At 40.5% G+C, this 26,588-nt stretch overlaps 2 protein-coding genes across 3 annotated transcripts in view; one reads left to right on the top strand and one right to left on the bottom strand.

The window, feature by feature from the left end:
- The window catches only part of LOC112682525 (sal-like protein 3), a 78,477-nt gene extending 57,184 nt beyond the window's left edge, over positions 1–21,293 (top strand). The window contains exons 2-8 of one of the 2 annotated variants that reach the window (XM_025553153.1): positions 6,040–8,790; positions 9,000–9,317; positions 11,922–12,058; positions 16,666–17,398; positions 18,218–18,363; positions 18,448–18,633; positions 19,411–21,293. In XM_025553153.1, the coding sequence (XP_025408938.1) occupies positions 6,040–8,790; positions 9,000–9,317; positions 11,922–12,058; positions 16,666–17,398; positions 18,218–18,363; positions 18,448–18,633; positions 19,411–19,761 (4,622 nt within the window). In that variant the 3' untranslated portion in view covers positions 19,762–21,293. Of the gene's footprint in view, positions 1–6,039; positions 8,791–8,999; positions 9,318–11,921; positions 12,059–16,650; positions 17,399–18,217; positions 18,364–18,447; positions 18,634–19,410 lie in introns of both variants that reach the window. The other variant, XM_025553152.1, reaches the window with a different exon arrangement.
- Positions 21,294–23,793: 2,500 nt separating this feature from the next.
- On the bottom strand, positions 23,794–25,656 carry LOC112682522 (general transcription factor II-I repeat domain-containing protein 2A-like). The gene has a single exon (XM_025553149.1). It carries the CDS (start codon positions 25,654–25,656, stop codon positions 23,794–23,796), a length of 1,863 nt encoding a protein of 620 aa, XP_025408934.1.
- Positions 25,657–26,588: the final 932 nt, after the last annotated feature.

Raw genomic sequence — 26,588 nt, 5'->3', positions numbered from 1 at the left:
CATACGCCCAACGAAATATCATTCCATCGCCGTACATATATTATTATATAATGAGACACCACAGCGAATGAAAAACATACACAGGCAGATCGATATTATACATACGACGTGCGCGCGCGTGAACCGGTCCCCGAGAGAGACCGTCTCTCGTCGGACACGAGTAACTCTCCGTACCGTGAGCATACGTCGAACAGTGTTCTTATTTGGATATCTTTGGATCTTTTTAAGCGCAAAAATGCACGACACAACTAACTTTATGCATATACACGCGTGTACACAATAATGTAATATGTTACAAAAACAAAAGTCGAACAGCACGAGTAGGTAATTTATACGTTTTCCGTCGTAAACGCTTGTGTGCGCAAATATAAACGTGTGCGTATATTTTATTTATTTTTTTTTTTGCTAAATAACGCGCGTAGCAAAGTTTTGAAATTGATAAAAAAAAACCCCCCGCATGTCCGCGTCCATGCATTTGTACGTACTCGAGTATAATGCGTATAACGATTTTTATTTATTTTTTTTTTTTTTTAATCAGCGTTTTCCTCTCAGAAAACCCATAATGTAATATGATGATATCGCGTTATACGAATACATACCGTATGTATGTGAGCGCGAACGTTATTAGTTCGCAACGCGAGCACATAAAATACGAAATCTAATTTTACATGTTTGCTCTCTCGACTTTCTTGTGCAGCACTCGCAGACACACGCAGTTACGCGTGTATATAATAATATACGTATATTCTTTTAAAATATTCCTCTTTCCGGCACGAGGCAGATGTCAACTATGATATAATACAAACGCACAACGGGTTCCAGATTTACAGGAATTCATTCGTCCCGCGCTCGTGTACGCGGCAGACACCGCGCCGCGACGTATCGTCTCCCCCGCGACCGAGGCTGCTGCTGCAGTACACAAAGCTGCGGCGGCGGCTTATACGTCTCGTGCTAGTGGAATTCAACCCTAATAATACTGCAGCCGCGTCTCGTTTAAATATGTACACATATATATGTGTGTGTATGTGCAGTATGTATGTGCTATATAAATCTCCCCACGATTTTCGAGGTCTTATAAATATGTCAAAATCTGCTGAATGTTTCCTGAAATATAAACTAAAAGAGGAGAAAATAAATTTTACGGTTTTGGGTTTTTTCCCTCCTGTTTGTACGTTTCTCTTCTCTTTACATCCTCGCCCCCTGCCACCCCTTGTCACCGCATTTACGAGACTTTTATTTCCACCAGAAATGTTCACCGTAATAAGGGTTATAAAACGTGCGCGTTTCTACGTGTCTGACTGCATTGCACCGCGCGCGTTCGGTCGTACTAAGCCACCCGGTGTACAGGACACCGAGTCGAGAGGCATTATTTCGTTATTAATCATCGGCCGTAGATTGTAGAACGCAATATTTATACCGATCGAATGGTAAAATGTATAGAGAGAGGTACGTCACGATAATAATTACAGTTCTCACAGTCCGCGACACGGCAGCTCGTACAGTTTGTTCCGAGCGATGCTCAACGAGTCGTTTAATAACCGCCGTGCCGGTGAAGTTAAGTGAATATATATAAAAAAAAAAAAAAAAACCGATTCTTACAGCGAAGGGTTTGTTTATAGTGATGTGAATGTGTGTCTCCGTCGATTTATAATTTCCCCGCTCGCGCGTTATTATTGCATTCATCCATCCATCACGCGACGACCGCTAGTGTATATACCACCTATCGGTACGTCCCACCTATTCCGCGCGGTGCACACCGCGTACAAACAAATTGATGGCAGTGTATACGTGTGCACAGGGCATGGTCGAGAGTTCGGCACCGGCAGTCGGGTTTTCAATTCGTTCGAAAAACCGTGCATAACAAATCAAATCATCGAGTGTAAAATATGCGGCCGGCGACCGGCGCACGGACGAAACGGGGAATAGACGAAAAAAACGGGGTTAGCGCTCCCACCCCCGCGTGCACGATAACAGATTGGTGAGGTTAAACTCTCGTTATTATTATTGTTGTTGTACACACCGGTTGACGGTGTATACGTGGTCGACTGCAGCGGAATATTTATATTTATACGTACATAGGTATAGCTTCAGCAGTCATATTTATTGATGCATGGCTATCCGTCGTCGAGACGGTGACTGACAAACTAGACGCGCATCCCATCCACCCGTCGTCGCGGTGCTGTGGTCGGTGGCGGGGGTGGCGGGTCTATTCATCCGAGACGCGGACGCTTTATGCTTTAATTCGAATACTTCCGGTCCGCGCGCGCGCGGCGTATACGCGGCGCACTCACACCAAAACGCGATATACTTTTTCCTGTGCGCCTATACATATATATATACACGTAAATATACGTACACAAGCGAGTCAGGTAGTTAGTGCGGTGGTGGTAGTGGTTGTATTTTTTATTTTTTTTTTTTTTCTATTTTTTCGTGTTCGACAGTAGTGCGTAAAAACATAAAGCCGGTGACATTAGACACCGCGGCGGCGTATAATTCTATTGCTTTTTATCATTATTATTATTATTATTGTATTGTTATTATATCGGAGAAAAACGCGCAGGACTGTGCGACCGTGACGAACGGTAATAATAATTAATGTACGGGTATCGGTGTTCGCGCGCGCGCGTATACCGCAGCGCGTTTCGCCGACCGTCTCGGGTGTACGGGTTACCCACGACGTGCCACAAGTGCGTTTATAATGCGATCGGAATCGATGTACATCCGCTTTGCACGGAACCGATCGAGAGGTGTTGCTCGGCGGAGAGAAAACCGTCGTGGAAAGTTCTCGCGCGCGGAACAACCGCGTTTCTTCTCCTTTGGATTCTCGTCGGAGGAATAACGCGACGTCGCTTTTTCCCGCGATAAAAATCTCGCATGGTAAACGTGTGCTGTAAACAATTTTCTACTCGTCTACAGTTTTCTCGATCGGCAAACAGATCGAGCAGGACGGAACGCTTTTCGACAATCTCGGAACCGTGTTTCGGGCGCGAAAAGAAATAACGGCAATCGAGTCTAATTTTTCCCGTCGAACGCTTTTACACTTTTGAAACTATCTGTTAACAAGTCCAACGTCTAATACTTATTCGATAAAATTTAGGGATTTTCGATGCGGGACGGTTTTTATAATATTTTATATTAGATTCGTCGTTGGTTCAAATAAAATGACGGGATCGGACGAAACGAACGACTTGCACCCGGACGCGTATTTTGCAAATGTAGGTACACTCAGAACCGGGTTGCTCTGATTGGTCCGATTTGAATTCCCGCTTTTTTTCACTTCATTTCAAATGTCATATTATCGTTTAATATCATATCATATCATGTCTAAACATCGTGATTACAAACATAGAACATAATGTTGTTATATGTTCTATGTTACAAGGTGGATTGATATCAATCCACCTTGCGTGATTATATGTTAATTCCCGCTTTTTTTTTATCACTATTCCAAATATATCGTTTCGTATCATGAAGTAATAGTAAATAACTAAAATCATAACAGTGGAAATCTCGTTTACGGTGGACTTTTACCGATTTTACCGTTTTTTACTTAGTTTTTCTCGATTGCTGGAAAAACTATTTTGAGATTTTGGAAAAATGACCTTTTTAAAGTAACATATCAGTCCAATTTCGAATCTAAAAAGTTGCTTGGCGTAACTTTTGAACCAGGATTTCTATACGAAAAAGTGTTTACAGAAAGAAAAAATAAACATCATTGTAAAACCATAAGATCTTTCGCATCACTCAGAATCTAAAATATATATACTTAACATAATTTACGATGAATTTGAATTTGAAAGTGATAAATAAAAGCTGGTATTAAAGTATAATCCCGATATTTTAGACATGATGAAACGATATGATATTCGAAATAGTGAAAAAAAGCGGGAATTCTAATCGGACCAATAAGAGCAACCCGGTTCTGAGTGTACCCACATTTGCAAATTACGCCACCCGGACCCAGTATCTTTCTGGATTTCTATCAAACAATCAGCGTACACCGTTCAGATGGACTTACGAACCGATACCGTCATAAAGTTCCTGGAATCCTTTCGTTTCGGACGTTATTAAATAACCGTCGACGTGCGCGCGAGCAGGTGGCGTACACGTCTGCACGGACGCGATTCTCGTACATTAAGGGACTTTGTTTAATCACATACATATATGTATGTACGAGTAATATACGTTGTGCACGAGTCGTGATGGGAACGTGTAGATACGACCGAGTCACTGCAGTATAAAAATAATAATAACAATAATGATGTGCGCACTTCAGCGTCATGCGAGGTCGAGAGCATAGATCACGGAGATTAACGTTGTTATTATTAGTATTATTAGTACTGCTACCGCTGCTACCCGGTACTACTGGTACACTCGTACTCGTTGTAATGTGCCCACGGTGTATACTGTTGTTTTTTTTTTTTTTTTCGAGGGTTGTTGTCGGAATTTTTCTTGGAAAAAAAAAAAAAAACGATCGTTCAAAAAATGTGATTGAAAAAACGAAATTAATAGATTTTAGTCTTTGGTGGTATGACGCGAACCAGTTTTTTCATTGCCATGTCATGTTACTGCCGCGACTCCGATGACAACGATGGCAAATATGCTTCTTCGAAAAATGTACACGTCAAATTACGATGGGACGGCGGGCGCGGCGGACATTGACGCGGCGTACCCACTCTTAGAACTCGTCGCCGTTACAGGAAATGTCTCATTATTTGACAACGGCTAACGTCGTCGATTGACATTCCTGCGGTATTAATAAATTAGTATTTTTTTTCTTCTTTCTCTTTTTTTTTTTTTTTTAAGAACTACCTGCCTACATATTTTATCCGAAATATGAACTCGATAAAACTGTAATCCGCAGAAGTCTGGCCGCCGGACGGTATAATAACGTTATACAGATGCAAGCGACCGAACGACTATTTAATTAGTTCTCTCTCCAACTCTATCTCTCACTCACTCAGCGTAATATCAACACGGATGTGTTAAATTTTTCTCATTTCTCTCCACCGGTATAATCGAACTAACCTCGCTCGGTGACCAATAAATACGATTGTTGTTTTTGAATATGCGTTATTATAATTTTGTACATCTCAGGATTTTAATTTGTTACACCGATTGTCTTCGATAATGGCCATTGGATTGTCGTACAGACGAAATGTACCGCGAGACGTGCACGCCGCCGTGTGACTTGTTTTGCTTGTGCGCATCGTTTACGATTTTAATTACAACGATATTCTACCGGTGAATACGACTGGGTCCTGCTCGGGAGTCCTGCGGCGGCCGATAAGCCGCGTAGCTTTTAGGGAGAATGACACGGATAATTACGTTGTTCAACATCGTCGTACCGCGGCGACGGGCGAGGGTAATCCTATTAAGAATATACTTCGTCAGGGTTTCACTAAAACTTTTATCTACCGTGGAAACGCTGTGCCGGGGAGTTTTTGTGTATGCCTAAATTAGCGACGATAATTGTATTATGAACATTTATGTATACGCGCGACGTATGCGACGAGATATATTAAGCGTTATTTATCTTGTTCGTAGTTTGTTCGGTGATACGACCAAACGTAAAAAGTAAAATTACATTTAACAACGGGGTTACTTCAATAGCACAACGCGTGCATGCGCGCGCCCATGAAAGTGTTGTCACTTAAGTCACGCACAAATTCAATCGTTGTGACGTTACGTAGGTACAACTAATGCGCGAGCTAGTTAAGTTTAATCAATTATAGTTTTTATTATTTTATTGGACAACACGTTGATTGCTCGCCTCCGTCTGTGCTTAAATGTTTTTCCGTCGTGCATATTGTTTTATGATTTACGATCCGATTTAAGTACTGCGCCCGAAATCTTTGTTCCCCGTTTTCCAATCAGCGGGTGATGGGAATGAAATCGAATAAAGAGCGTTCGTTTAAGGGTCCGCAAAACATTTCGCGAGCGTTACCCTCGCAGTCAACCGTAACGCGCTGCACTCGCATAATAATATTCTGTGTTACGTGTTCAAACGATCGATTGATTTTCGTATTATTTTCACAGGTGCAATATCCATGACTTCGGACGATGAAGACGACGAAGAAAACGGGCCTATACACGGCGAAAAGTTGCCCAGAAAATTGTCGAACACGTGTCGCCAGTGCGCGATGGGGTTCCTGAGCTATTCCGAACTGTCGGAGCACAACAAAACGTGCGTGCTCCACGCAGGCATGGCAAACAACGCGGCCAACTCCGAAGACTTTGAACATCAGAACATCGACCAGGACATCGATGACGATGACGAAGAGGACGAGGACGACGAGGAAGAGGAGGACGTGGACGACTACCGTCACGCGCACTACAACGTCGCCGCGGCGGCCAACCTCCAATCTTTGACCGTGGCCGACCTAAGGAACGCCAGAAACAACAACAACAACAACAACCACAACAACAACATTAACAACAACAAAGCTCACGAAGAACAGAGGAGGCAGCGGCAGGACGCCGAGAACAACAACCGCCGCTACGGTGGCGTCGGTGGCGGCGGCCAAGAGGCAGTCGTCGATGACATGGTCACCGGCGACGAATCGGCCGCGATGGTGCCCCCTGGATTTCCGTTCGCTGCGTACCAAGCAGCCGTGGCCGCGGCCGCCGCGGGCGAGACACCGGTTCACCAGCAGCAGCAGCATCAGCAAGCCGCCGCGGCCGCCGGCCACCACGTGACGCTGGAAGCGTTGCAGAACACCAAGGTGGCCGTGGCCCAGTTCGCGGCCACCGCGATGGCCATCAACAACGGTGCGGCCAGCAACCCGAACGTGCTGCAGGACCTGGCCATCGTCAACTCGACGCTGTTCACGTTGCAACACCAGCAAATGATGCAGCTCAGCCTGATCCAGCAGCTGCGACAACAGTTGCAAATCAGTCGCGGTTGCGGTGGCGGCAGCCGGGACGGCACGTTGTCCGTGTCGCCACCGCTCCTCAGCGACGGCACCGACGACGTGATCGCCGCGGCCGCTGCGGCGGCTGCGGCCACGACCACCGGTGTGGCCACACCGTTGCCCAACGACATACCGCTGTCGCTGTTGGCCATATCGCGGAACGGCGCCACGGAACTGTTGCACCAGATGCAACAGCAGCAGCAGCAGCAGCAGGGCTGCTTGCCTCACTCGCCGCCGCTGGCCGTGCCGATCCTGATGCAGCCCACTGGGGACTGCACCACCCAGACACCGTGCATGCAGCTCAGCCGCTCCCCTTCGCTGTCGTCTTCGTGTTCGCCAACGCCTCCACCGCCACCTCCCCTGCCACCGACCACCATGATGGCCATGATGTTGCCCGAACTGCAGCAGCGTCAGTCTGTGGCCGCCGGCACCTGCTCCCCATCACCACTGTCCTCGTCGTCGTCCGCTGCGGTGCAGGCCACAGTGGCCGCGGCGTCGTCATTATCCTCGAGCGCCGCGGTGCCACCGCCGCCGCCGACCACCGTCCACGCGGCCGCGTCCTCCGTGACCACACCACCGTCCACGTCCGTGATGTCGTCCTCGTCGTCGTCGCCATACGCCTCGTCACCGATCGTCACTCATCATCATTCCATCCCGTCGTGTTCCGTGTCGTCCGCGTTCGCCTCGTCCATCATCACCAACCTGGATCCACCACCATCTCCCAGCGAGCCCAACACGCTGGAGATGCTGCAGCGCCGTGCCCAAGAGGTACTGGACAAGGCCAGCCAAGGCCTGTTGGCCAATAACCTCGCCGACGAGCTGTCGTTCCGAAAAGGTTCCGGCGGTGGCGGCGGCGGCAGCGGCAAGGGCAGCTCCCTGTCGCCGTACGACGGCAAGTCCGGCGGCGGTAACGGTGGCAGCCGAGGCGACAACTTCTACAAGCACCGGTGCCGGTACTGCGGCAAGGTGTTCGGCAGCGACTCCGCGCTCCAGATACACATCCGTTCGCACACCGGCGAACGGCCGTTCAAGTGCAACGTGTGCGGTAGTCGGTTCACCACCAAAGGCAACCTGAAGGTACACTTCCAGCGACACACCACCAAGTTCCCCAACGTCAAAATGAACCCGCTGCCGGTGCCCGAGCACTTGGACAGGGACTTCCCGGCCTTGATCCCGCCCCACTTGAACCAGAGCCCGCACCATCAGAACAGCTGCGGCTCGCAGATGCCTCCCAACTCCTCTGCCGCCTCACGGTCACCGCTATCCCATCAGTTCTCCAGCGGTCCGCCTGCGTCCATGTTCTCCGGCACGCTATCCAGTTTGTTCCGACCCGGCGGCGGCGGCGGCGGTGGTGGTGGTGGCCACCCGCAGCACCAGCCGCATCAGTCTTCTTCGGCCGACAACGTCACGCTTCCGTCGAACATCCAAATACCGTCGCAGCAACAGCAGCCGACCGAGCAGCTGCTGATGACCAACCATCACCACCACCATCACCAACAGCAGCTTCACCAGTCGGGCGCCAATCACTCGCCGTCGTCGTTGCACCTCTTCCAGTTCAAGCGCGAACAAGAGCAGCCCGAGAACCTGAGCAAACCGGCCAACGCGTGCTCCTCCCGTGAATCGTCCATTCCGTCGCCGTCACCGCTGTCCAACTCCAGCATACCTCGGCACAACAAGGACGACCCTGCCGAGTACATCGACGACATGGCCGTGGACATCGACTCGGCCGACGCGGACGGCCGTCAACACGATATGGACGCCAATATGGACGACTTTAGTGTTGATACCAAGTACAGCGGCGACGAAGAGCGGACGAACAGTCCCACCATGAACGACCACGGGTTGCAAGATCAACCGGAGAACTTGTCCAACAAAAGTATGTGTAGTCCGGTTGGACGAAATCCATATTTCTCTAAATTTGTTTATTTTCGTGAAAATTTTTAAGCGCATTATGTAGGATTCTAACATTATATCGTGTGCGCATCATATAATATACACCTATAAGAGATTTCAAGTCTTGATTTTTTCATTTTTTTACGTTCGAAAATGAACCAACAGACGGTAACTGTCATTTTTTTGTTCCAGGTGGTAGAGTTATGATGTCCAGTCCACCCTTGATCACATCGGACGAATCGTTCTCGCCCAGGCCGACTTCGTCGTCTTCGCGTCATCATGGTTCCCGACCCGGCTCGCCCGCTTCGATGTCGTTCAACAACACCAGGTACTCGCCCCCCTGCGCCTTGGACCTGACTCCCAAACAGTCGGCGATGACCTCTGCCGCCGCCAACCACCTCATGTCCGCGTACCTACCGCCAGCGTTCACCGGACTCATGGCCGCCGCAGGATCAGCCACTTCCGCGGCCGGGCTGCCGGGCCACGGGCCTCCGTCTTTCGGACCATCCGGTAAGTGCGGCACAATCGACCGATAACATTAAAGAATACTAAAGGAATGGGAATCGAAAGGGGAAAAAAATTGCAAATAAACGACCGACCCGAAACGTTTTCGTTTCTGACCGCTACGGCGTACGTCCTTTCTGCAGCATAATAATTATTGGCGCTGGCCGTTATAATATATTTTAAAACGTCGCCGTCGCGTACCATTGTCACGTGCCATTGTGTTGCCCGCGCGCGCGCGCGGTTATGAATAGACTCGATCGTACACATTTACTTTTTTTTTTTTTTTCCGAATTCAATTTAATTCGTGTAAAATAACTATTCTTTCCGTCCCGGAGAATAAATTGCACGCACTTTTTGGCATCGCGTCAAGCACGCCGGTCGCATGAAAAACGCGTCGCGCACATATACATCACGCCTGAATTCCTCGCGTTATATTATCATCGCATTATTGTCTGGTAAAATGCATTGACATTTAAAACGTTGAAATGTTCATCGCGTCGTTAGGTTTTATATTTAGACGTGCACCGTCACTTTGTTGACTAAATCAATAGAATCTCGAGCATTTATTTTTCGCCGACTGTGCTCGGGGCGTACGAAACGGTAACCACACCGACGATGGCAATAATAATGTTTAAACGTTTTGAAATATCGACGTGTACGCCGTGGACGAACCACGAACGTAAATAATCCGACGGCTGGCTACTGCCGACAACACTCGCCTAATACCGTCGTAATATTATATTAATCGCGTGGTTAATAGAATCCCGTGAACACATGTCTCGCTGCGGTTTAGCGTAAACAGTACGCCGCCCGTTCATGTACCGCGGTTCGACTTGCACGTATAAATAGAAAGCCAACCACTCCGATCTAACGAATAAACTATATTGTATTCACGGAGACGGGTTTAAGACTTCCAACTATGATGTACGTGTACAAACGTATTATTACTTTTATAATTCTCGGCAATCGCGTTTCGATTTTTGTTTTGCAACAAATACGAATCGTGAATTCGGATACATCAATATCCTGTAAACGTATATAGGTATATGTTTATGTGATATACGAAAAATACATTTTTTTCTACTCGATTTATATCCATTGCCCGTGACAACTATTATGGCATTTATCAAGATAATGAAAATTATTCCCGGCGCACGACGTGAAAGTCTTTGTTTTTTTTCGTATATGTGGACATTTTTATTTTATCGTTTTTGTGGAGAATCGAAGTAATTATAAATGCCGTTGCCATTATTTATCGCGCTATTATCGTATAAGCGGCAACCACATGTGCGTCACATGTCTTTTTTTAAAACACCATAATATAATGTTACTATTATTTTCATTATCCCTTTACACGTCCAACGATGTACAATAAGTATTTATATATACATATATGTGTGTGTGTGTGTGTGTGTACATTTTTCCCCTCTTTGATTAAAAACATAAATTATAATTATTCTTCTTGTTATCTTGCGGGAGAATTTTTTTTCACGCAAATATTTCACGATCGTTTCCGACTGCGACTGATGTAAATTAACGTGTTTTTTACATTTTGGAAACATAAATCATTATATATTTAATGGTAAAATGTTGTATAAATTAAAAACAAAATCGTGCATTTGAATTTCTTCCGATGGTAAATAATTTAATATAATAGGTATACGTAACAGCTCTGACTCGGTCTTAATTATTAATACAGAACTCTAGTCGAAAATATTTTATCATAACATCGTTTTAAAACAAAACTGTAATTATAATCGTCGATCAATTATTTTCATGTGTATAACGTTCCATTTACGTGTTTTTTCAAAAGTTCGTTTTAATTTAAAATCGTTATTGTTGTTTTTCTGTTGACAAGTCACCGATAACATAATAATATAAAAACATAATTAAATTATTACGAAAAACACAATAACTGTTCATCATCAGTTGGGATGTAGGTAAATACTTTTAAAAACGAAACGATGGAAGGCAGATACAGCAGATTTCATACGTTGAATCATAGATATTCGCGAGCGTCTATAAATAATATGACAAACGTTTTTTGCTGCGTTCGAGGTCAGTCGAACAGTTATTAAGCGGTGGGAAATAATATTTTAATAATGTCATCAACTCGAACCGAGCTAATGAATTCTGTGCCAGTGCGTAAGTATATAAAATTAATTATAAATTATAATACGTCTTAATAAATAATAATAATAATAAAAAAAAAACTCGTTTCTTTTTATGAATGTTCATTTTTTTCTCCTTTCGTCGCCCGGGTGCGAAAACACTACGTCGAGCGAACGGAAATAAAATTTCGCAAAACGCATTGGTACACGTGTTAATTTTGATATTATTATTAATATTTATGTTGTAGTTTTTTTTTTCGTCGTCGAACCCGGCCCTTTCCCCTGGGCGCCGACCGGACGTCCCGCGTGTGCCGTGTCGCTATACACTTAAAGGCCTCGAGTGTTTTACCATATTATTTTTCCTCCCCCTCCCACACACACACACGCGTGCGCTTGTACCCACTTTCTGTTTTTGGGTTTATTTGTGACACTATAGACACTATAGTTGAAAACACGTTTGCAAATTAATCATTTCTGATGCGTTTGCGTTTTTTTTCAGCGGCCCGAGGAAACACCACGTGCAACATCTGTTTCAAAACGTTCGCGTGCCACTCCGCGCTAGAGATCCACTACAGAAGTCACACCAAAGAACGGCCGTTCAAATGCACCGTGTGCGACCGGGGCTTCTCGACAAAGGTACGATCAACACTGAACTCGCTTATGAGCGATTTTATTTACCCTCGACTACCGTATAGCGTATAGGTCGATAATCCATACTACCCTTTACCGGCCATCTTACACACAACGAACCCTTCGCGTCTCACGACATGTGACCATCGAACCCATACTGTTCATTAACGTAATCGGACTATGAAGATAGGAAAAAAAGTATACTGAAATATTTTACGTACGCGATCGTCACAGCGAGTCGTATATAATATCGTTTTAACCGATAAAAAATGATCGTATTCATCATTGTTGTTATTAATATTATTCATCATTATTATTAGTGTTGCTGTCGTTAAAAAATTCTCGAATAATATAAACTCGGATTACACTTCCTGCCCATTAATATTTGTCACTTAAAATTAATTTCGTACTACGATTATACGAAACCGTTCGTTGCACAGCATTGTATAGTCGCCAGATGTGTTGTCGCACAGCAGTACCTATATAGTAGACTCTTTATAGACATTTCAACATTATTTAAATTTCTCTCTGCGGTTTTCTTCGCGGTTTTTTTTTTCCACGCATTTCTATTTTTTTATTTATGTTGTCGAATTGTTCTAGTCGAGAGTGCACTACAAATAAACATATTGTAACTATACGGTTCAAAACATTATTACATCCTTAGAAATAAGTATACCGAACTCGTTGGTTGTATTTGAAAAAAATAAAAATGCTCATAACAATTTAAATTCAAATTACCACCGCTACAATTGTACTATCTAACCGATGTAAATAAGTGTTAGACGTAATTTATTCGATTTCATTAAGACAAATGAAAATATACACAATCTTTATTTTTCATTGTTTTAAAACACTATCATTTTTACTTACATTTACATTACATAATACCCAAATGCGATTATATTTGTTTCCAAACTGATTACACAATTGTTACTAATTATTAAATTAACGTGCCCATTTGTTTTGTTTTACATAATATTGTTATGTTGAAAACTGAGAAAGAAAAAAAAAACAATTTTAGTGTTATAAAATTAGGTAATTAATTTTGATATTTTAGTAAATGTGACGTGAAATATTGCGAAAGAATGAAACATTACAAGTATTGCATATGACCATAAATAATTATCCTGTTTCGTTTACAAAAAAAAACAAAATAAAATGTTCTTCAGCTTTTATTTATTTATAATATGTGCTCATTTTATGAACTATGTTTGGATGGATATACTGTTTTTGATAATTAATTATTTAAAAAGATAAACATATCACACATTATGATTAATTATGAAGCTGTATTGAAATAAATGTTAAAAACAGTTGAAATAAATAATTATGTTCCAAAATATGAAATTTTCGTGAAAACTTTACGATTTCTAGTTGACATATTAATGTCTGTTTTATTTGTTCATTTGTGTGTTTTTTATTTATATTTTTTTTGTTTCACTATTATTGAGACAAGTATCATAGTCCAAATATCAAATATCAATAAATTTATAGTACGAGTATATTATTATTGTTATTAAATTGAACAAATTAATTTTCGTTAAATACAAAAAAAAAAATTTGGAATTAGTATGATAACTTCTTAAACTAAAAATAGAAATTTTTCTTAAATTTCAGTAATTTATTCATGACTAAATTTGTATTTGGATTCAGTACGTGTAATACATAATAATACATAATAATAATAATCATATTAATAATAAATCATATAATCATTTAATAATCATACCAATCGCACAAAAGTGGTATTTTAGAATATTGAATCAAGGTAAATTAATTTAATTTTATCATCATCAGAATTTATTATTTACGTTTATTTCAAATCCAAAAGTACGAGTACAATGACAAATTATTCGCAACGGTGCGCGTGTATGATAGCGAGAATTCAAAACCACCGTATACATATTCAGCACCGAAACGTTCCGACTGTAAACCGTTGAATACATCCGTCATTTTTCAGATCATATTAGTATTTATTTTACGATTCATTGCGTTTTTCTTTTTTTTTTTTTTTACTTCTTTATTCGTAGAAACGTATAGTAAAATTCAACGGCAGTGACATGGATTAATTTCTACAGTCACTTATATATTCTCCGTGATACGACGTATCTGCGGCAATTTGTATTTTTTTTCCCTTTATTTCTCATGTAAAATAATGTTGCTTTTTTTCACCATACTAATTTTCTCTTTTTTGCCTCACTCGAATACCTATCTATTTTTTTTAATATGTTTCGCTGGGATGCGCATTTAGTAACGTACTCTGCGAAGAGTTGTACCACTTCCATTTCGACGTGTATTCGTTATTGTTGTGTATACGACGTGTTATAGCGCTGGAAATTATTTCCACATGATATTGCAGCAAAATGACGGGGTTTTTAGTTATAACTTATACGTTACCCGTCACTGCCATCATCGTCATCATACACGGAAATGGAATTTTTTTAAATCGAAAACAATAAAATATGTTACGGATGTGTATGCGTGATTGGATTTTTTTGGCCGGATTCACGCTGTTTACCTTTGACCGTATTTCTGTTTTTATTTCTCGTTTCGTGTATACACATATCTATAATATGTATATAAATAGGAATGTATGTGTATGTGACTGCACGTTTCATATTCATATCCTACGACGACAACGATCGGTAATATTATTTTTTCACGTCCGTCTCGTACCGATTCACCCCGTAACCCGTGACCGCGACGTACTTATTACACGCCCATATACACTTATTTCGCGGATGGGTTTTATCGATTCGTCTATAACATTTCTGTTCACAGGTCATTTGGGAGATTGTTTTTTTTTTAATTTTTCATTTTCATTTTTTCTCTCTCTCTCTCTCTCTCTCTCTTTAAATCGGACGAAGTTTTGTCGAACACTCGTTTTTTACTCGGGTTGAATGAATAATACAATGATACTATAAGGTCAGTCCTACGTATTCGTCTGTACGCATTTTTTCGGCGTCGGTAAATAGATAGCAGGGATGGAATACAAAGAAGGCGCGACGACCAAAACTAGCCATTATAATATACGAGGGTAAGATGACGCCGAAACCGCACGACGATCTTGTAGGACGAAACCATTTCTAAAAAAACGGTGCCTCGAACGGTGCACAAATTACACTCGCGCAAACCGTATTGCCTGCACGCTGAACGGTACGGGCGTACGGTGAACTTAGTTTCTTACGGCATAAAATGTTTAGTTTTTTCATGTACCGCATTCGGTTTTAAATAAACATTTGCTACTCGTGAGACGTAAAGACAGAACTAAGGGAACGAGACGGGAGATTCGTCTCCGGGCGTAAAATTTAAAAAATATGTAATTTTTGCAGTACAATCTATTATCGACTACTAGTTTGATATTATTAACTCTGGTACTGTGTTTCAAACTCAATAATTACGATTGCATGCTAGTTGTTTAATTAATCGATAAATTAAAATAAAAGATTAATTGTTAGTTGAAGAAATTGTAGGAAAGGTATTTGATGCTTAATTTATTATCTAAAGCGTAATTTTAACATTTTCCCCGCGCGTGAAAATTCCATCTCTGGTGAAACTTAATCAACAGATAAAGATTTTCAAGAAGTTTTCTTCAAATTTATCATAGAAATATTCGTATATTTTTTTTCTGAATTTCATGCAAACCGCGTTATTTCACGATATTCGATTATGTAAGCAACTGTTTTTATAACTTTTACGAGTAATTTACTATCGTACACTTTTCAATTTCGTTGTGCACTCTTTACTTTATGAACTGCAAAAATTGCATCGAAGTGCATACGATTCCAGTAGATCCCACTAGTCGGCGCACGTGCTTAAGCTTTGTCCACATGCTAAAATAAACGTATTATAATAATATTATATCCGAAACACGGCTAAGGATACTGCATAATTTACACGAACGTCGACTCTGAATGGACGTAGCGTATGTTTAGTTGCGTAGCCGGTCCATCGACTGGCGAAACGGTAATTATTTTAAAAAATGTATTTATTAAAATTGACTCCCAGTGCCTTGTATTAACCATTAGCAAGAGTATATTTCTCAAAAATAACATGATGATTTAAATATTTTCAACACATCTGTTTCGATTTCTATGATTTAAGAGAATCGTAGAGAACCTACAGCGGGAATCATGAACCGCACATTGTCCATCTGGGTCCGATAAGAAAAGGAAATAAAATAATCGACGTAATTAGTATAATAACAATCAATATACGTATTTCTCCATAAAAACTATTAGTTTCTGTTTAACGCAATCGAAAACGTTGTAAAAAATAAGAGTAGTTGAAAATCGTACAAGCTTAAGTGTCGCAAGGTGACATCAGTCCTATATGCGATTAGGATCGTGAGGTTAAACGCGTACACGACGGATCACGTTCAGAGTTCAATACGGTATTGTCTCCCCTAGAGCGTCCTGCGGTCGCGCTCGAAAACAATATCGCGCGAAGCGGTTGACGCGAACGCCTCTGGAAACGTCCCTGGCAACCGTCCCCGTCCCCGCCGCGTGATAATCTACCTTACCCCTTATCCCCCTATCACCACCACCAACTGGGTTTCCGATCAAAGACTTTCAGTTTGTATTCTGCACGTGTTGCAGGGTAATATGAAACAGCACATGCTTACGCATAAGACGCGAGACATGTCGTCGGGCGCGGGCGGTGGCAGCTCGTCGCAGAGCCACATGTTCGACGGGAACAACTCGACGAGCTGCGGACACGATGACACGGCCAGCAACGCGAGTTCCGAGAGCCGGGACGCCGCCGCGCAACACCATCTACACCATTACCAGCAGCAGATGATGCTTCTGACCGCGGCCGCCGGTAACGCCGCGGCCGCGGCCACGTCACCCACGGGAACCGGTGCCGGCGGAGCGTCGCGGTCCCTGCCACTGCCGCCGTCGTCGTCGTCGTCGTCGTCGTCGGTTCAGCAGCAAACCGGTGGCGGTACCAACGCGGCCACCGCGTCCACCGCTGCCGTCACCACCGTCTCGGTGAACGCGTCTACCAGCACCACCGGCACAGCGGCCCAGTCGGCCACCGACCTGTCCTCGCCGTCACCACCGCAGCCACCGCCAGCCGCCACCAACCTGTCCGCGCATCATTCGGCCAAACTGGCGGTCCCACCGCCTCCGCCGCCGCCTCCTCCACCACCACCGCCACCGCCGCAACAGCAACCGGTCACACTGACAGTGCCGACCGTTGGACAACTATATGCGGTCAGCGGCGGTTCCAGGAAATCGTCCGCAGCGGCCGGCGAGGGACCGTCGTCGTCGTCTTCGTCTTCGTCGCCCAAACGTTCGCTGCCCGATCCGGACGTGGGCCTGCCCTTGCCCAAGAGGCAGCCGAGTGAGTTGTCGACGTTTTAGACATATTGGTGTCGACGTAAAGTGGGAAACGCTTAGTTCTCGTGGTCGCTTAAACGTGTCGAGCACGGGCCCCGGGCCGGTGCTGTAAAGTTGTTATTAGGTTGCGAAAAAAAATCACTTTACCGATTAATTTTCGACCGGAGTCCAGTTGTCGAAAAATCAAGATTTTTTTTTCTCTTCGCCTAACAATTTTACCGCGGCATTTCTTATGTTTAACTAGTATTGTTGCGAATAGATTCACTTGATACTGTTAAAGTTTCAAATTGAGTTTATCGATACATTGTGACTTGAACCATATAAACGAGCGGAAACCGTCCGCAACGGTGCGTAATTGCAGTCGCCAAAGTTGCAGGACAGAATTCGCTGTAGAATAACATTATTTCAATAAACTGGCGTCAGAAAAAAAAGCGTGAATTCTACATAAGAGTAAATAAAATCATGAGAATGATCGATTTGTTTTCTCCGTCTTAAATAAAGCGTTATTTTTTTCCATCGCGATTCGCAAAATATCACAATATGTATCGTAAACAATATATAGAGTTCCTCGACCGTCCGTTGGTACTCAAATTCTTCGAATCATCTCATGTGACGCCCATCGGAAATAAGAATGACCGTTTACTTTTAATTTTTTTCACCACATCCTTTTAACGCGAGTGCAGATTATGTTGCGCGTCCGTGGGCGATAATAATAATAATAGAAAAAAATCACGCGCAGTCATACTGAATTCGCAGTTTCGTTTGAAAACATACACTGTACTAACTGTTTTTCGTTATCTTATTCCGTCAATTTTTCTCGTAGGTTCACCGAAACACTTGTGTCACGTGTGCAACAAGAATTTTTCGTCGTCCTCCGCGCTACAGATCCACATGAGGACCCACACGGGCGACAAGCCTTTTCGCTGCACGGTGTGTCTAAAGGCGTTCACGACAAAAGGCAACCTTAAGGCAAGTGAAATTGAACAATTACCGCAACAGTTGGCGTAGTGCACGGGCGCGTTTTAACACTTTTTGTTGCGAACGTTTGTACAGGTGCACATGGGAACGCACATGTGGACAAACGGCACGTCCAGAAGAGGGCGAAGGATGTCGCTGGAGCTACCGCCGTTGCAGATCGCCAACACCGTAAAAGACTCGGACTTCCTTCAACGGAGACCTGAAATCTATTACCATCCGTTTTTGCCCAGTCCGTTTTTAAACGGGATTCACCAACAAAAGGTGTGTACCTCATCGTTAACAATAATTAATTAGGGAATAGCTATTAGACGCTTAGAAAATTCTCAGCTCATATTTTCTATGAAATTCATTCGGACCGCGAAAACTTATTTTGTAAATATCGACTTTTACCATCGTCGAGTATTGACTTCGTTTTCCACAAAAATCTCGAACCTTCTTCAAACCTCGACGGCGAAACTTTTGTACCGAGTATTTTACGCGATTTCCGATCGAATGTCCAAGTTTAGCGCCTCTTTGTTTTTGAATTTTCCCCCGTCACGCACACAATATCATTACGTTTATCCGTGCGACACTCAAAATCATTTTTTTCTCGCGCGCCCCGTCAAAGTTTCGTAGTAGCAGTTTTTGCGGGCGGTGCTTTTATCCAGGGCCGTAGCCGCCAAACATTGCGCCCGGGACGAAATTTCTAAATGCTTCCTTAAGTATTTTACTTAGTAAAAAAAAAAAAAAAAAAAACTCAATATTTTTTATAAACGCAATATAAATAATGGTTTTTCCTTATAATCGTGTAAGTGTTGGTTACTTTTATTTGACGTCCATCGAACTCCTGCTGTACAAAAATCGAAATTTTTCATTTTCGCGCCCTCCCACGAATTGCACCCGGGACGTGGGCACGTTTATCCACCGCCCCCCCTCTTTGCTACGGCCCTGCTTTTATCCGTCACGTTCCGTTATCGTTATCGGCACGAACACCGTTTCCCGCCTGCGGTTTCGCAGAACTTGTTGATCGTCACGCGGCCGTTTTCGGTTTCTTTCCAGATCAACGAGATATCGGTGATCCAGAACGTGAACAGCAACGTGAACAACCGCATCCTGAGCGGGTTCGGCAACTTCGGCGGCGGTGGCGGCTCGTTCCCCGGCGGCGACATGATGAAACCGGAGCCCGGCGGCACGGCGGCCGACAACAAGCAGATGCCGTCGCCGCCGTCGCATCACATACGAACGCCGCCGCTGTGGGACCTGCACTACGACCGGCAGTCCGCGGTCAACATCAAGTCGTCGCCCGACGACCATCAGCTCAACAACTGCGCGCCGCAGTCCCCTCGGTCGTCGCCCATCGCCCACGCCAACCACATCTCCCAGAACCGCACCGAAGGTCTGGCCACATAACATTTACTCGAGTATTTGCGTTTTAACCGATGATAAAACTCAAATCGTCCGACCACTCTCATTCACTACTACTACTACTACTACTACTACTACTACTACTACTACTACTGCATGATGATTATTATTATTATTATTATCATTATTATTATTATACCTAATCATTACTATTATTATTATTATTATTAAGCTAGTGCTATTTTTGTTAACACGTCCGTTCTACTACGGTTTGTATTCGTTTTATGTTATTTTTATTATTATTATTTACAAAGCTAGTATTCGAATAGTTGATCGTCTACGGTTTTTATCTCGCGCCCTGGTGCTCCAATCCGTATTCAAATAGTTAATAACGTACCGTTTTATTCGATTATTATTGTTTTTCCTTCCAGGTTTCATAAATCCCACGGTCGATTGACGTTTTTTATATTCCTACCTTTGGGTATTTTTTCCTTTTTTTTTTTTTTTTTCGTACGACTTGAAATGAGATTTGAAAAAAACCCAAATTTTTTATTGTTAAATATATTATTGTTGTATCGCGCGAGTCCCGTGATTTGTGTCGTTCGTATCTGTCGAATGAAAACTGCAGTCGATCGCCGAAACGACGATTTGCCCGTCGTAAAAAACGATCAGTACCGTCGCGGTGCTGTCCAAATAAACCATATAACGGTCGAAATCGAAATCGTAAAGTAGTAGGTGATAACAATAACCGAACAACGTTGAATAGCAAAACGAATGCGATTAACCAACCTATATACATTAATGTTTTAACATTGCGACCAAATATTCGAAATATCTGTTTTGTGTTGGTATCATTGTTTATTACTATTATTATTATGAATAGGCAATATAATGCCGTAGGTTAGCGAATTCCATAGTTTGACATTGATTTATATTTATTTATGTAATATTTAATACTATAATTATTATTAGCGTCGTGTGTTTTACTATTAATATTTATGTTTCGAATAAAAAATCATTATTGTACGGTAAAAGTATCATGCATATCCCTGGGTATATCGAACCATGCCAAATCGTGGTACAGTTTTTGCTAGATTTTAAGTAATTGTACTATTTTTCATTTCGTCTACCACATTGCCAGTTGATGTGTTTTTTTTTTAAATTTTTTTTTTTTTCATCTCCACCTGGCATCGGATTATAAAATTGTTACTTAACGCTTTTGAACGCGAGTGCGAACGCTGTACGGCTTATAAAAATAGTTTTTTTTTCGACCTCATATATATGTACATATATGTATAAAACGATAAGTATGATACTCATGTATATATAAAAAAAAAAAACCCCATAGTTAAATTGAATACGTACATACGCGTTTTAGACCATACGTAGATTATGTGCACAATTTCGAAGTAAAATATCTGCTGCGGTGAGTGTTAAAGAACAATACTGATTAAATAAAAAATAGAATAATTTATGAAATTTGATACGAAGTTTTATCGTGTACTTAACACTACGAGTGTCTCTGTTTTTTTTTTTCTATACATTTTTATTATAATAAACATTTATTACACATTATACATTAATACATTTGATGAATGTTCCTAAGTTTACTAGTCCGAAAATTAAAGTGTAATATTTAACGACTTGTGTAAAAATGAAAAAAAAGTTATCGTGTTCTATGTTTGTATTGTAAAAACTGAAAGGTAAATAACCTTACCCGTGTGCAAAATATTTTAACATATGTAACATTGTATAGATTATATATCGATGAAAGTTTCCCTCTCGATCGCTATGACATTGGACGACGACGATGTGACGCCCCATAAATAATGCATTTTCTAACGCGACCGTCGTTATCCATCAATCTTAATTTATTAATTTCGTTGTCTTCTGTCGTACAGACATATAATTATTATTATCATTATTATTATTATTATTATTATTATTATTATTATTATTATTATCATTATTATAATAAGTATAGTATCATCTTGTAGGTACAGATTTGCGTGCATTTTTTAACGTTATTAAATCAATAATTTAAATCTATAAGAATAAAAGCGTAAAAAAAAAAAAAATATATAACTTTCTTCGTTTACAATTGGAATATTGCTTAAATCTAGCGTTTACCTATTTACAATATTTTAAGACTTAGTTTAATATTTGAATACACAACACTTTATCCTTTTATCATTACTTTTATTTGTTGTAAATACTTACTTTTAATCGTGAGGAGCATTTAATTGTTGTTGACTTGTGTTTTCTTTTGAAATCGATCCGTGCGTCATCACCGTTACTTAATCCATTGACGTCACGTCTAGCTGTATAAATAACGTAATTCGGGCGACCTTTACAATTAGGTTTCACTGCGATCGCATTACCTAACCGCGGCAATAGGGTGTGTAGATTATATGTAACTGATAATAATATTACGATGACTACGATATTATGGATATTATGATTTTGTATTATTTTTTTATTTCATTTTTATTTAGTTTACTAGACACTAACGGTAATTATATGTTTTGTGATTTACAGTTAAATTGTATACCGTCGTATTATTATTGTACATAGCGTATTACTTAAACATTGTGGTTCAACAACTATTTCGATAATAACGTGTACATATTTTTTTCAATTATCTACGCATTATGTGTACCCGAACTTCATTTATTAGTTAATCGTATGTATATACATATAAACCATATTATACTTTATACATACATATATATATATATAAATAAATAAATAGTAAACAGAGTACGAGTTTACTAAGGATTTTGCTAGCACGTAAGATTTTATTGTTTCGACATGTAAACATATTTCCTCGACATACAATTATATTTGTGCAAAAATAAAGAAAAATTATCATGAAACGCATTTGGTCTGTCACTGCGCAACGCGCTCCGCGATCTCGGACATCGGTCGCACAAGTGCGCCGAAAGTTAGTTTACATATACGGTACACAATCCACCGGGGGTAGGAAAAAGAGCGAATGGTGGTCAGTTGGAAAACGGGATCGAGTCGGAACCGAACGCAGAACGGTCCGAGGGACCCCGGGGGTCACGACTGCGTGCACTTACGGGTCCTGAAAGGTTGTAGCGGTCCCGTAGAAGATCTAGAAGGTTCTGTGGGCAGAGGTACAGTGTCTACCAGCGGCATTTTTTTTTTTGTTCATTTTTTTTTTTTTTTTTAAGAGGGGACAACTTGGTATTTGGAAAATAATTATCCGAATAAAAAAATACCCGGAAAAAAAGAACCGGAACAAAAATGTATCTGATTGCGTGTTTATTACGTAAGAAAAAAAAATCAAAACAGGATTTATTAATAAATATTATATAAATTAAAATTAATTTCAAATAATTCTTTTTCTCAATAGTATACATGAAATTAAATCAAAATTATTTATAGTTAATACGTGGTGTATGGTATGTGGTATGTGGTATACCTATTGTTCGTTCATATGTTTCGATACATCATATTCGTAATGTCAATATTTTCCCATGATACCTAGGCATATCAAAATTAATGAACTGTTTTTGGCTAATAAATTAATTAAAAGCACCACTATAAAGCACGATTAGCTTTAAGTGAAACTGGTGAACATGTAAGTAAAAAAAAAAATATATATATATATGAATAAATGCAATGTCGTTTAAAAGCATTGCGTGTTCGTTTAAATAAAAACGAAATTATTTTGCGATAGTGTTTATTAAATATAATTAATAATATAAGAAAACGAACTTTTGATTAATTTTTTACTATCAATATTTATATAATATTTTTATATTTACTTTTATAATATAATACTTTTTTCTGAGATACTTTTTTTTTTCGCGTACTTTTTTTCTTATATCGTTCAACTCATACATTTTCCACGGTCTAGAGCAGGGGTCGGCAATTAATTTATATGGCGGTCCAAATATTTAAAAAAAAAAAATTTCGAGGGCCAAAAAAATCTTAAACTTAATTTTATCATTAATGTATTTATTTTTGTATTAAAAACACATTTTAAGACAAAGTATTTAATTATTTATAAAGTAATTATACATTCATACTAATAATAACAAAATTGTATTAATGAGAAAAATGACATTTCTTTTCTTGAGCTAGTTTTTTAAAATCTGGTACTCTTGGAGAACAACTGATGCGTAAAGTGTTTTCAAGGTGGTGATCTGTTAATCTTGAACGGTATCGGTTTTTTAAAAACGTCATTTTTGAAAACGAAGTTTCACATACATAAGTAGAGCCAAACATAGTAGCTAATTTTATGGCAAGGGTTTTACAGTTCATGTATTTATCCAAGACATGCTTTATCCAAAAATCTTCAGTGGACGAAGTTTTATACATTTGCAATGAGATATCTTCTTGCAAATCAATAATTTCAATTTGAAGTGAAGATTTTGGAAGTTTAAATAATTTTGTAGCAACGTCAATCCATTCTCCAGTCGGAGAAACTTCAAACGGATTTTTTAAAAATTGAGACAGTTTTCCAATTTCTGCAAAGTCTTTGAATCTCTTACGAAATTCTTCACCAAGGTCTGACAAAAAACTTAAAAACATACTGCAGTCTATGTCGGGAGTCTTTTTATATTCTAGGATTGTTGGAAAATGAATAAAATCTTGATTTTTTATATCTTCTTCAAAGATTTCAAGTTTTCGTCGGAAAGCAGATACACTTGATATCAGATCACAAATTAACTTTTTTTGCCCTTGTAACTCAGTATTAAGTACATTTAAATATCCAAGAATGTCTTTTAAAAACGCCACAGATAGCATATTGCTCTCATTTGTTAAGAATTTATGATACTGCTTTGATTCTACTGAATCCAAGTTTACCAAGAACGTGATAACTTCTTCTTTTATACTCCAAAAACGTTCGATCACTTTGCCTTTACTTAACCAACGGACATTGTTATATTGAAGTAAATCCGAATACACTGAATCACATTCAAATAAAAAATCTTTAAACTGCCTGTGCTGAAGAGCAGATCGGGACCTCAAAAAATTAATCAACTTGATCATTATGTCCATTACTTCCTTCAGTGTTGTACTAAGTTTGCCACACAGGGATGTTTGATGAATTATACATTGATATGAAAGTATTTCAGCATTCTTATCCTTGATTCTCTTAACAAATCCCTTTTCTTTACCAATCATTGCCGGTGCGCCATCAGTTGAAATAGACACAATTTTATCATAACTAATATTTGATTTAGTCATGAAGTCGTCAAAAGTTTTAAACAAATCTTCTCCACGAGTCTTGCATTTCAATGGCAATAATGCTAGCAACTCGTCTCTAAATACTCTACTTTCAACGTCTAAAAAGCGCACAAAAATTGAAATTTGCTCAGAATCAACAATATCACATGACTCATCAATTGCAATAGCGTAGCAAGGAGCCATCTGTAAAATGTGAATTAAATTATTTTTGTTGTCATCGGCCAATAGTTCTGTTCTTCTTGTATTGCTTCTTGCTGATAGAGGAATACTTTGAATAGCATTAATTATGTCCTTTTTTTCTTCAAAAAGTGCAGTGGCTACTTCCAACATACACTCTTTTACAATTTCTGAGTCTGTAAATGGTTTTTGGTGTTTATTTAACGTCCAGCAAACACGCAATGCTGCTTCTACTGACTTTTCTTGCCTAGTCATACTTTGTACTAACATAGTCGTACTATTTTTATAAGACAAGAGATACGCTTGGAGTTTATTTTTACGCGCTGCACTGTTAAGAGGAAATTTTTTTTCAAAATCTTTATGCATTGTATCATAATGACGCTTTAAATTAGCACATTTAACGACAGCAACTGTACTGTTACATATAAGACAAACTGGAACGGCTCCAGCTCTTACTGGAAGTGTAAAACAATATTGTTCGGTCCACTCAGCCAGAAACTTTCTGTTTTCATTGTCAACTTTACGTTTTTTGGAAAACATACTCGATTATACACGAATAATATTTATAAATTAATAAGTTTTAACACTACAGACGCGACGGACTACGAATACGAATATTTATAATAATTTCTTGACGAACGACGAACGACAAACGCAACGCGTAAATTGAACTAAATAATATTTGTGTTTCAAGAAGTAGGTTCAATGTATGGTGTTCTGTTATCGTGACTATTATTATAAACAGCGGTATACGATGAACGCTATCGTAATTTCCTAATAAATCATAAAAATAGATCGCCTCTGAATATTGTATTTTACACACACACACACACATGCGCGCGCGCGCGAATGCAAGCGACTCGGCCCGCAGCCGTGACTGTGGCACGTTCAACAACAACACAGAATACAGATAATTATAAACCGTTATTATTGTCTCACCGCCTAATGAAATCGATTTCAATATTGGTTTAATTTTTGTTATGAACGGAGGGGGAGTGATACATAGGATATATGGGAAAATTAAGATAATTTTTGGCGGTCCAGTTATTTCCCTTCCGCGGGCCGGACATGGCCCGCGGGCCGCCTATTGCCGACCCCTGGTCTAGAGCATGGGTCACCAAATGACGGCCCACGGGGTGCATACGTCCCGACAACAAATTTTATCCAGCCCGCAGACAAAAAATAAAAACACATATTACAACATTCTAAGTGTTATTGTTGTAAATTATTGTTTTTGTTAAATATTATTTATTTAAAATAATACCTATTGTCCTATTATATGTTGAAAATATGTACTTAGAATTTTAATGAACCCCGAAAAATTTACAGATTCCTTATGTGGTCCTTCAAAAATATTAATTGATGACCACTGGTCTAGAGTTAAGCTATTCTAAAGTCGGCACATCATCATAAATACGTCTTTTATAAAGCCATTAACGTGTGGTGAATAATAAAAATGAGACGTAGAATAT

This window comes from Sipha flava, unplaced genomic scaffold, assembly GCF_003268045.1.
Source record: "Sipha flava isolate LNK unplaced genomic scaffold, YSA_version1 205_pilon_pilon, whole genome shotgun sequence".
NCBI classification, from domain to species: Eukaryota; Metazoa; Arthropoda; class Insecta; order Hemiptera; family Aphididae; genus Sipha; species Sipha flava.
The sequence above is the reverse complement of the archived record's forward strand: the minus strand, read 5'-3'. Positions and strand labels throughout refer to the sequence as shown.